General features: G+C 35.8%; 1 protein-coding gene across 1 annotated transcript in view; it reads right to left on the bottom strand.

The window, feature by feature from the left end:
• Window positions 1–9133: 9133 nt before the first annotated feature.
• The window catches only part of Smox (Smad on X), a 42892-nt gene continuing 39105 nt past the window's right edge, over window positions 9134–12920 (bottom strand). Inside the window, exons 3-6 of the mRNA XM_018541186.1 lie at window positions 12569–12783; window positions 11947–12170; window positions 9909–10222; window positions 9134–9402 (exon numbers count right to left, since the gene is read on the bottom strand). Coding sequence (XP_018396688.1) covers window positions 9134–9402; window positions 9909–10222; window positions 11947–12170; window positions 12569–12783 — 1022 coding nt within the window. The remainder of the gene's footprint in view (window positions 9403–9908; window positions 10223–11946; window positions 12171–12568; window positions 12784–12920) is intronic.

Genomic DNA, 12920 nt, shown 5'->3' with positions numbered 1-12920 from the left:
TACCATCTCGGAGCATTTGTAAGATTGATCATTGTTTTTAATAAAACGTTGATTCAGTTAGCTAGGACTTATTTTTATTAAAGATTTCTCGTTAATAAATCAAGATTTACATTTAAATTCTACAGGAAAAGAATTATGAGAAGCGATTATGAGGAAACAAAATATTATAAAAGAGTAATTGTAGACATCTTATCAGAATATCAAAAAATGGATAAAGTATTGTTAAACAATATTATCAGAAGGAAATGTATATTGCGACATCTGTCCTTTGGTCTTAACGTGTGTACATTTATTTATAATTATTATACAGTCTCAGGCTTGATATTCCATGTTGTACAACGTCTTGTCATTCTTTCATTTTCTCTCTCTCTCTCTCTCTCTCTCTCTCTCTCTTTCGCTTCTCAAATTTTCATTAAAAAATCACGTTCATGCCGCAGAAGAAAAGAACTGCGAGCTAAGAGTCCAGTTTCATTATTCGCACGAGTGAGATATAAAGATTTTCTCTTTTGTATTTTTTTATCATATAAATGTATCTTCACTTGTTTTTACGGCATGGACACGCAATTGCTCATATAATAAATATATACACACATACATACTCTCGCGCGCGCGTGCGTGTGTGTATGTATAAAATTCATAGAAAGATCTATGATAGAATTAAGGATTACAATCGTCGGGCCGCTCGATTCAAAAATTCGTGTAGTCGAGTATACAATGTGACATACATTTTTAAATGATCCCTGCGATAGATAATGCACAAGAAAAAAGGATTCGGGAGACTTCAAAATAATTAATTTAAAATTCGTAGGACTTAAACATATATCTTTGATAATTTTTCCTATATTCGGCGTTCCGCTTTTTCTATTTTAGAATTCGAGATTACTAGGATTAGAAATCTGATTTCGTGCGATCAAAAGAAGAAATTTCTTCCGTCCAGAATCATTCTTTTTGCAATGTCTTTCGCAAATATTTTTTGGTAAAAACGTTTAAAAAAAATTAAAAGAGAAAAGGCTCTATTTAAATGAGAAAAAGAAAGAAAAATAACGTTGGTAAGCGCGAGATCCTCGGTAGACAAAACTCTCGATAGACGAAACAAAACCATTTTACATCGCTTTACAAAATTTTTTGCGATACTGTTCTTATTCTGGAGATCGTATATCGTCATGCGTAACGGTACGAAACAATACAATCGAGTAGAATGTTGCTTCCTCGAAGCTGGATGTAGCTATCACAGTTATTCCCCGTATGGAGATCGATCGATACAACGTGGCGCAGCTATTTCTTTTTTCTTCTGCTGTCTATATAATATTGTATTACATAGGAATAAATGATATGTCACAACGAAGGATGCTCCAATTTTTTTTCAACTGGGCTACCCTTCGGCAACAAGAATACAAAAAGCGTGACGGGGAATTCTTGGAAGAAAGGAGGAAATTCCGCCGTCCCATATCCTGCGTCAACCTGTGTGTCAATGGAACGCTGTGAACAGTTAATACGAATTGCGAGATTAGATGCAATAATATATTGATTGATATGCGAGAGGAGAACCGCGGAAATCAACATTCCGTTGAATATTATTAATCTCAAATTGAACATCTCAACGGTTATGGAAAAGGGATAAGCGGGCTTTATTCCTCTGTATCTGTTAATGATCATTTTAACGATATTCTACTGATGGCAGTCTGTGCAGGGAGATAAGTGCCTATCAAAAATGAGTTTTTTGACAGTTCACAGATGCGATGTTGATGTCGTTGATTTCTTTCGCCGCGCGTGTCACGAGATTGTACCGACCAGGCTCGGTCAACAATCAATTCCTCTATATAATAATAATGTATTATCGAGAAAAAGGAGAACGTGTGTGTAGGTATGCGTGTCTAGTACATCGTGTGTATTGGTGAAAAGAAGAACGAAATTCAACACCACGATCGGCGCAATCAGGCATCGTCTGTGACATGTGACTCGAGCTGCCCAACGATTGAGATACGCCGCGTGCCGGGCCGGGCTTCCCGAGCTTTTTGTCCAAAATACATCGCTCATAAGTATATATATCCGTTTATCTTCTTTCCATGTTTCTCAAAGTAGATGCCGATCATATACAGACGAAACAGGCGCGAAAAGAAATCTTTTTAATGCGCAAATTAACGTAGACAAACGTAATCAATTCGACCGAAAATCTATAGAGCTAACTGGAACGTACAAATTGGGTAGATAAACGAATATTTATGAACGGTGATGCAAGTTGATCACGCGCAACAGAAGTATGTATACGATAAGAAAATAAATCCGAAACTCTGTTTTAATAATCATGCCGCATATAAAGAGGTGCCCCACAACCCTCCATTCTATATTCCCCCGATTCTGCCTACTTAACGAGACACTCCGGCGAGAGCCTGGCGCGTTTACCTATCTAATTGTAAGGAATTAAGCTACAAAGTGGCGGTACAATCGCTTTCTCACCTCTCTCTTTCTCATTCACACTGTTATGCTTCTTACTTATCTCTTTAAAACTCATCTATCTCACTACAAGTCAAATCATGTGTGTATGTATAAGTTCAACGCGACAGGACTGGACAATGTTACACGCAGCCCAATGTGTCGGACAGACTTCATGATCCGTCTTCTTCGTGTTTTCGAAAATATGCGTGCGCTCGTAAAAAGGATCTTGTGTGACTTGCAATATACTTAGTTTCCTGTCAGAATTTCGTTATTTATATTCGTGTTACATAGTACTGGTATCTCGCCATCCAGCCCTGTCCTAGTGCTGATAGGTAATGCGTTTCCCTTTCACTTATGAAAAATTTATTCGGACAAATTTTGCGCATCGTCGTCGATGTCGTCGCCTGATTTTAGCGTTACTCAATAATCGTTATGTACCGCGCTCGATAGTCATTCCAAGAACGGTAAAACTCGCAGCGAAGCTGCTAATAACTTCGCTAACACAGAAGCCTCATCGCATTTCATCGACTTTGAAACAAGAAAATTGTCCAAGTCATTCCTTTACGTATAAGACTTATAAGTCTTGGACTAAAATTTAATACAAATTACAAAGGACGCGAACGAGTCGATTGATATTTCCGATTAAATAGGAACGTATCCATGACAGAATGGATAACTAATCACCTAAATCTTATTTTGTAAATTTAATAATTTATTTAAGCGACAATAATTAATTAAAGTTTAAAGTAACTCTGATCTTAAATTTTTAAAGGATCATTGCGCTGACCCATTTTATCACGCGATTATTCCAATCGACTTCGACCGAAAATAAATAGAGATTACTTGGAGTGAGATTATCGTGTAGTAAAAAAAAAATATCATTGAAGTAAAACGGTGAAAGAAAAACGGAAGGCTATCGAGAAATTGCATTCCTCTCTGAAATGTTCATTCAAACGACATTTTTCATCCGATGACGACTTAAAGTTTCGTTTTTTTTAAGCGTTTTGCATTTCTTATCGAAGATTACGATGCTATATATGTATAGTGTGCATAGGATATTCCTGTACCGTAATAAGAGAGGCATATATAATTACGTTAAATTTAACTCTACATACACTTAATGTCGAAAATAAATTTTCGTTAGTATTTGGAATTATTAGGCATAATTGAGCGTAAGAACATAGAGATCGGATTTATCGTTCCTCATTCGCGCTTCCTTCAATTGGTCATTTGATCAACTCCCTGTAGCAGTAACAGTTAGTCAGGAACCTGAAGATGTCCTTCTTTACGATACCAATCGTCACGAGCTTCCGATAGACGGTGATAGATGTATTTTTGCTTGCAAGAGATCTTGTAACCACTCAGTAAATAATCATCTCGATATGCACACCTATTAAAATTATTATTATATAAAATTATTCTAGAGGCTTATTACGGTTTCCGGATTAGATGAAAATGAGAAACGTGAGAAACTTACCCAATTACGGTTAATCTCACCTCGTGAGAATACAAAATTACTCATGAGTGGGCTCGGCATAAAATTTTGACGTAAAAATGTGAAATCAAGCAAGAGTGACGAAGAAAGACGTATTATTCCGTTATATTTAATGTTTGTATTTGTGCAATGTGGAAAAAATAGAAGAAATAAAGAATGTATGTTTTTTTTATTTATTTTTTTTTTTAAGGTATTTATCTACTAAAAATAAAATACTGCATTGCCGATAAAATCTGATATTTTAACATATATTGACAGATAATGTGTAGTACTTGCTAACATTTTTTTTATTGCCGCTATTATATCGTAAGCGTGGAAAATCTTCATTAACCTTCATATTTTATTTAGTTTAGCAAAATTCTTTTTTGTTTTTCTATAACGTTTATTTTTTAATTTGTATTCTTTTTTCTGTATTATTAATGCGTAATAATTAATAATAATTATATAAATCTTTTAATTTCACTAATTATATATACACTGTAACTGCGAATCTGTTTGGTTGGTTCGTGAAAATGATTACTATACCAGAAGTGCCTAGTTATCTCACATTTTCACTCGACAATTCCGTAATTGGGTGATCAAAGTCACGTGAAATAAAAATGTGAAAAGTGATTATATTTACCGAAAAACCGTAATAAGTCCCCTGATTGACAACGTACAACCAGCACTGGTTCATCATCTCCGTCCATCTCGGATAGATCAGTCGTGTGTACGAGTTACAAAATGGCGAATTGTTTAGTTTGTCGCTCTCAATCTCAAACATCGAATCGATACACTGTGCAGCAACATGGGACCATCATTCTGTCGGATTTATCAGCTCTTCTGAATAAGTGGACTGCACGCAAAACGATTAAATTGTGAATTGCTGCAAACGAGAGTCGAGTCTGGGTACAACTTCCATGATTGTTGAACGACATCGATTCGGGCGGACGGTTTCCTTGTTCTCTTCTCGTATCTCTTCGCGGGCATTTTGCTTTCCAACCCATTTGTTGAGATGATGACTCGTTTCCCAGGATTTTGTCAACAACCTTCGAGATATCGCTCTTAAAGTTGTTTACGATCAAGCTTAACCGGCTCGGTTGTCGATTCCTTTCTCATATAGCTTTTTTTTCTTATTGTTTTATATTCTCTTTCGCGTACTCTGTATGTCTTCATAGTTCTGCCATCCAATCCATTCGTCGGAATAATAACTCGTGTAACTTTCCGCAAAGCTAATTCCTCAATTAGGATTAAGATCCTTGCGAGTAAAAAAATTCCTTGACAAGCAGAAGAAACCGATTCACAGTTTAGTTGAACCGGTTCGTTCGTTAAAAAGTTTTCTCTTGCTGTTTATTGAATCAGTATCGTTTCTTGAAACATTATCAGATATTTAGTCATCGAGGAAACGCCAAAATTTGCCAACGATTTTTCACTCTTCTCAAGGAACTTGTTTCCTCATTCTTTTAAGCTTCTTATACTCATTGAATTGTCACTTGCATTGTTGGAAACATGATCATCAGCACAGGTTAAAAATTAATTATTCCCGCGATTCCGTTTTTCCCAATTAATCCATCGACCATTATCTATCGGTCTTTCGTTTTCCTGAAGCTGAAGATCAGAAACATACGGCTGCATACACTGCAAAGAATTGCAACCTATATTACGGTTCGCATTAACTATCATTATCGTGAATCGATATGGCCGGGAATCGGTACAGATATTGTAGATGAGAATAGTTTTCGAAATTTGCGCCGCGTTACTTGCCGGCTTTATCAGTCTTATCTAGTTATTATATAATGAATTTCAAAATAATTGTCGTTTCTGTCGATGCAGATATCCTTGAATTTTTCGTATCAACATAAACACATCCCGATTAAAACTTAAAGAACAAACAGATTTTTATGACATTTTTACAAGATATTTTTTTTTTAAAGAACACTTAGTATATCTTTTTTTAACCAATCTTGAGTAATTGAGAAACTGCAGTTTCTATTTTTTATTCTTGTTCCTCACTCAGATGGTGTAGGGGAGAGTGGTTTAAATCGGACCTATTTACAGTTTTTATTCTTTATAAGATATATAATAAATAGAGTCTGATCTTATAAAACCAATGATGCCGTTCGAAAGATCATTTAATTTCCTTCATTTTTTGATTCAGACCATTTTAACGTATCTTACTCTTACCTGTGTTGAACTATAATGGAAAATGTAAAAATGCATTTTTCGGTCTGATTTGGAACCATGAGTCCCAAATCGGATCTCTCCTATTTTTATGAACTTTAAGATAGAATTTTGAAATATTTTAATCAATTTTTGTTAGTATTGAGTAAAAACAAGCAATTTAAGACTCAAAGATAAAAATATATTATTTAATTAGAATTAAAATCAATAAACAGGGTTGCCACAAATGTTTAATCGTAAAATTTCCTGACATTTCCCTGATTTACTGACAAAATTTTGATATTTTCCCTGACTTTGAATAATACATATTTTGCAATGTTTTTTGTATTTTTATCGTAATATGGAAAATGTTAAAAATTCTATTGAACCAGTAATGTATGCACATTTTTTTCAGGAAACGAATTCCAAAAGAAAAAAAAAGGTAGTCAAAACAAATCACAGAAACACAAGGCAATATAAATTTATTTACAGCTATTTTATTTTCCCTGACAAGTGTGCTCAATCCCTGACTTTTCCGACGTATTTTTTTAAATTCCCTGACATTTCCCTGACTTGTGGCAACCCTGATAAAAAAATTCCATCAATCTGAGTCTGATGACACATATTTTGTTAATTTAATGTCACTTAGACCAGATCTGGTCAGTCAATCACCAAACAGATTGTAACAAACCTTCTTTCTTTGATAAATTAACTAGCTTATTCGTCTTTTTAGTGTTTTTTGTATAGATCCGATTTGGACATCCAAACAGAGATCTGATTTGGACACGGGTTCTTTCAAACTATTGCAACAAATTTTACAATAAAGCGCAAAAGTAATCACAAAACTCTTGATATTTTTTAATTCTACACTCTTTAATTATCTTAAATCAATTACCGTTAAAATTTTTAACATCTTTTAAATGATTTACAAGGATTTTCTTCTTTAAAAGAATTTTTGCACGATAGGCGAAAATACATATTTGCGTCTATTCTATGAATATTATGACAGAGTACTGCCAAACTGCTGTCACATGTTCGGTGTCTTAAACAGACTTTACATTATAAATAGCACGCATCTGCTTAACCGTATTTATTTAAATTAAAAAGGTCCGATTTGGAACACGGTCCGATTTAGGACATTCTCCCCTACTTCTTTTTATTTTCCTTGTTAATTAATGACCTTCATAATGACAACAATTACGGTCTTACATTCGACGACAATGACAATACGATACTTTTGCTTGTACATAGTTCTGTAGACAGAGGACTAAGATCGGTGAAATTTAAATTTTCCCGTTCAAGATGAAAGCGCTTTGCTTTCGTATTCCGAAAATTATTCGAAAATGTGCCGAAAAAAAAACTGCCAATCAGAATGTAGATGGAGTGTTAGAATATATTAAAAATTAGAAGAAAGTACCCAGGATTAAGGCGCTTCACATACAATTAGTGATTATTTTTTCTTTTTGCAATCGTATAAGCAGGGAAATTGTAAATTCCTAATAATGTCTAGAGCAAATATACCGATAGTAGACTTTAGAGTTGCAAGAGCTAACGCGAGGATAAGTTTTCGTGGCATTCCAAGTACATATTTCGTCAGAAACGACAGAGGATAAAAAGACGCACTTGGGTATTCGTAATAATTTAGATAGAAATGTATTGTTACCTATATTTTTTGACAAGGCAAAATTTATTCATTTGGTCCGAGAGATCTAAAAGTAAAAAAAAGAAAAAAGAAAAAATACAATATACGAATTAAATATATTAAATAATATGTATATATATTAAAAGATTTCTCCATGCATAAATCTTGCTTTTTAAAAGCATCTACGTTTGTTATTAAAGAAAATATACATAACAACAGGGTGAATACTCATTGTGCTAAACTCGTAACCAATGAAATGTACATAGTCCGAGTGAGTCGTACAGCGCGTATTGTTAATTTACTGAAAAATACATATCAATGTATTCATGATATATGTGTATGTATATATATATATCTATATATTGATTTCAGATAGACAATATAGTTGCGATTGGAAAATCTTATATGACACAAACAATTTTGGGTATTTCCGCCGATATATGTGTACTATCGTAATCTTCCATAACAAATATCGTAAAACATATATACATGTATGTATATGTACGTATGTATATGTGTGTATGTTGTGTATGTATATGTGCATGTCGTATGAATATAAAATATTCAATCAAATGGACTCCTTCCACTATGATGGACTAAAGTCAACATATATACACAATATATTATTATGTATAATGTTTAGATATTATAACTGGTAAAGATTTGGCGTGTACTGTAATACGACTGTAATAGTTGTGTCTCAATAAAGCAATAAAAATATGTAAAAGACTGAGCTCTGTTAGCGCACGGTACATATATACATCTCTCTCTCTCTCTCTCTCTCTCTCTCTCTCTCTCTCTCTCTCTCTCTCTCTCTCTCTCTTACATTTTCTTTTTGTTCCTTATTACCAATCGACTAAACTCGGATTATGATCACCCTGGATATATCTTGTACGCCAATTGCGGTGCACATGCGCGCGATATAAGTGCGTCGAGGCGAAGCTCCGTGTATCTTATTCTTGCGCATCACCGTGTCTCCTTTCTTCGATCACAACAAATCGTAGTAGGACATCAAACTTTAAGATATCTATTATGATATTCAACTGTCGTGTGAATGCCATTTCAATTTCGCATCCCTTCGTCCGCGTATCTCACACATCGTGGTTGCTTCGTGATTAATCGCGCGACAATTCGAAAAAATCGCGGTATCAGCGCAAAGAAAACTTGGTATCGTTGTATCTGAACCTTGATTTTTTTCAACTGCATCTTCGAGCACAAAGATCATATACGTTCTCTTCTCCTTCTTCTTGCACGCGTCACTGAGCAACGTTCGTTCGAGGGAATCTGAACAATTTTCACATACTGTATGCAACGAAATGAATAGAAGAAACGAATGGATCGATCAATCGACGACGATAGCACACGAAGGATATTTTCACGTGTTCTTTTTTCACGAACGAACGGATGGAGGTTGCAAAGACTTAGGACATCGAGGAACAGGGTAGGCGAGGCGAGCCCATCTGCGTGAGTACTCTGTCGAGCCACTGCAACGGTCCGTTTAAATGCAGCTCGATCCAGCAGGGAGTTGAGGTGACTGTCTGCCGGCGATATTCCGCGCCCCAGCCCTTCACGAAACTCATTCGGATCGTGCACATACGCGTCAGCTGGTACACTGCTTCGAAACCCTGTGACACCGACTGCGATAGCAACGCCGCGAATTCCTGGTTGTTGAAGATCTTCAGATTGCATCCTGCATGTCAACAAAATATATTTGACACAGATTCTGAAAACGACGAACAATAAACAAATGATTTATTCATGTAGTAATTATTTTATACAGTTAGGAAACGTTAATCAGAGTTGAGATAATAATTACTGAATAAATCAGGCAGTAGGTAGAAGGGTCTCACTAATTTCGTTGAAAGATGCACACTTTCTACCATGTAGGTAAAAAGTATCGAAGACTTCCGATAAATTATTAAGGTTCAATCCAAACAAGATGAAAAAAAATGTGTAGGAAAAGGATGAAAAAAAACGTAGAAACCTAAATGAAGTAATAATTTATTAATTTTCAATCTGTGTGCTAACTGCTAACACGGTTACAGAAATTTAATGCAAAGATTTTGGACACACTCGTACTTAAATAATTTAAAGTTGAAATGAAATTATCTTAAAACAAGCAGGAAAAGCATATTACCTTTTCGTTCAAGAAAAAGATATATTATAATGCGTAAGGAGGTAAATTTCTTCGCTTACCTGGCGGTATTTTGCAAACGGTAGCCGGATGCCAGCCATAACGTTGATTGCAATTCGGACTTTGTACGAAGATACTCGAATCAGACAGACATTCGGCGAACACTTCACCACCAATGTAGTACAATCTAACACCTTTACCAATGTGTCTCCTGGTCTGCTCGACCACCGAGTTGCGATTCACATTGGACAGTAATCCGAGGCAAAAGCGTTCCGAGTTGCTTGGATCGGTAAAGCCATCCACGGTTATACTCGGCTGGGACGCGTGAAACGTCTCGCCTACTCTCGTGTTTAATTCGTAATAACTAATTGAACACCTGGCAAGTAAAACAAAAGGAGTGAGTGATACACATGGCACGACAAAAATCAAGAGCAAAGAAAAGTTTTGCATCGCGGGAATAATATAAATATACTACCTCAATTAATTTGTCAATTTCATTTCCGGTTTTTAATAATCTTATATATTAATATTTAAATATACTAAATCTTATAGGGTTGTACATGTGAGAAACACAACCAATGAGAAATTGTTTTTAAGGGTTGAGCTGGATCTCGACACTATTATAATTTCATGTGAATTTATATATTACGTATATAGTCTTTTAAACCGCGCGCTGAACAATTTAGCCTTGGTAATCTAACTGATAGATAGTTAGAATCTCGCACGGAATGTCAGAGATCCAGGTTCGATTCCCGGCCGAGGTAATACAGTTTGTCTAGTAAGAACGTGACAGGCCTATCTCAAAGAAAAATGGCTTATTAGCCTTAAATTTATATCGATTGTATTCAGTAGGATTATGGCCAAAATGCAATTATATTAATAAGGAGTCCAATCACCAGCTGCATCTATAATAGATTGGCACCTTCGAGACATACTTTCCACTACGGTCTGTTTAGTAAGAGCGTAGCAAGGCTTACCCACAGTTGAGTAAAGATATACTCTGAATTTTTGTTTTCGCCAATAGGTGTCACCTTTGTGCTGCATGCATTATAAGCAAAGTACCCGTTGTTGCTTGAATTGTGTTAGAATAAACAATTTTAAAGGTTTTGAAGCAGGCTTTATCTCTTTACTGACAATCTGAATGCTGAAAAAATGTTAAAAATGTACCAAAAAGCTGCCACCCGCTGGTTTATCAGTAAAGATAAAGATTGGTTACTCTAGGAGGATAATGACCCCAAACACTGAAGCCGGCTCTGCACGACCTGGAAAGAGGAAAATGACATCGAGACGCTTCACTGGCCTTCACAATCACCCGATGCGAATCCCATTGAAAATGTGTAGTCATTCATCAAGAGGAAGCTTCGTGAAAGACCGACATTAACTTCGAAGCGCTTAAAAAACGACATTCGACAAAACTGGAGGTTTTTATCACGTGGATATGCGATTTCTTTAGTGATCTATTATAGACGCAGCTGGACTCCTTATTAATATAATTGCATTTTGGCCATAATCCTACTGAATACAATCAATATAAATTTAAGGCTAATAAGCCATTTTTCTTTAAGGTAGGCCTGCTACGCTCTTACAAGAGAGACTGTATTTTTCGCAATATAAATTAATTATTTACAGATTTTTAATATGTCATTCAACATTATTAAGATCCAAGATGCTACAAATAATAAAATTGTTAAATTGGTAGATAATTTAACTCGTGATATTACTGCGGTAGTTTCGTAGATTAGCGTTTTAAGACCAAAAAATTGTTCAGCGCGCGGTTTGAAAGACTACCTATGTAATTTATAAATTCACACGAAATTATAATAGCACCTAAGATTCCACTCGACCGTTAAAGGCAATTTCTCATTGGTTGTATTCCTTATATTAATGTCGATATCTTATCCCATTTCAATTCACGTCAATATTAATCCTATAAATTCAAAGAGATCTTCGTTCCGTAACTTTGTTCCGATCGCTAGGAGAATTAGAAACTCTCGCGATTAAAATTGTCACGCGGACAACGCATCGTATTACGTTCTGTTTACGTGTTTAGCAGAGTGCGATACACCACGCGCAATGTCCATTAATCAACCTAGTACTCACCAAAACGCGGGCTCGCAATACATAACTGGCTGCGCGTCTACAGGACTGGGTGACAAGCGTGACAGGGACATGTTATCGTTGTGGTCCATATTGTCGCCATCCTCGCTGATGTAGCCCGGTGGCGGCGTATCTGCTGGCGGATCCATAGATCCTGGAGCGGGATGAGGCGAGCCTTGCACGCTTCCCAGGCTCCCGACGCTCGCCGGACTCGTTGCCTGCATGCTCTATAAACATAAATAATGTGTGGTAATCACATTTCCAAATCTGTCAGCGCGTTTCCTCCTCCGTTATACAGTGTTATAAACTATTTACCTACATAATCTGTGTAAAAATCAGTGTTACGAGATATGTATGTAGTTCGAGTGTGAGGTCATACAATTAATTAGATATCACAATGATATAATATGCATTTACATATTATGATTCATATACATTTTAAATAAACAAAAATATATATATATTATCTCTATTACATTTATAATTATTATTTGTATTATAATATATTATTATTTGTGACATATTTATAGCGAATTTAAAATAAGAATGATAAAAAATGAGTTTTGGAGAAACAAATTGACTTTGAGCAAGTTAGCTTGTTATGTGATCCGTTCCAGCTACCAACCTGCATTCCTTGGTACGGATTATTTGGTTGTTGCTGCTGTTGTTGCTGCGGGGACTGCGGTATGCCCTGCTGTTGATTGTGCTGGTGATTCAACGTTGCGTGGAAGCTCGTGTTCTCCGGCACGCTGACGCTGAGTTCCTCGAGGGAGGTGTTGTAGAGGACGGTGTTCTCGTCGTTGGCTAGGTTGTGTCGCGGCACGAGAATGGCTGGCAAAACTGCAAAGTTTCGTGCGCCGTGATATAGTCACGCGATCTAGTCTCGCTATGCTTACGGTCGTAACGGCCGATTAACAGCCCTTTCTCGAGAAAGAGGAACGGAAATATATATATATATATATATATATATATATATA

This window comes from Cyphomyrmex costatus, unplaced genomic scaffold (assembly GCF_001594065.2).
Source record: "Cyphomyrmex costatus isolate MS0001 unplaced genomic scaffold, Ccosl1.0 scaffold279, whole genome shotgun sequence".
Classification (NCBI taxonomy): domain Eukaryota; kingdom Metazoa; phylum Arthropoda; class Insecta; order Hymenoptera; family Formicidae; genus Cyphomyrmex; species Cyphomyrmex costatus.
Note: the sequence above shows the minus strand (reverse complement) of the source record. Positions and strands in the feature narration are given on the sequence as shown.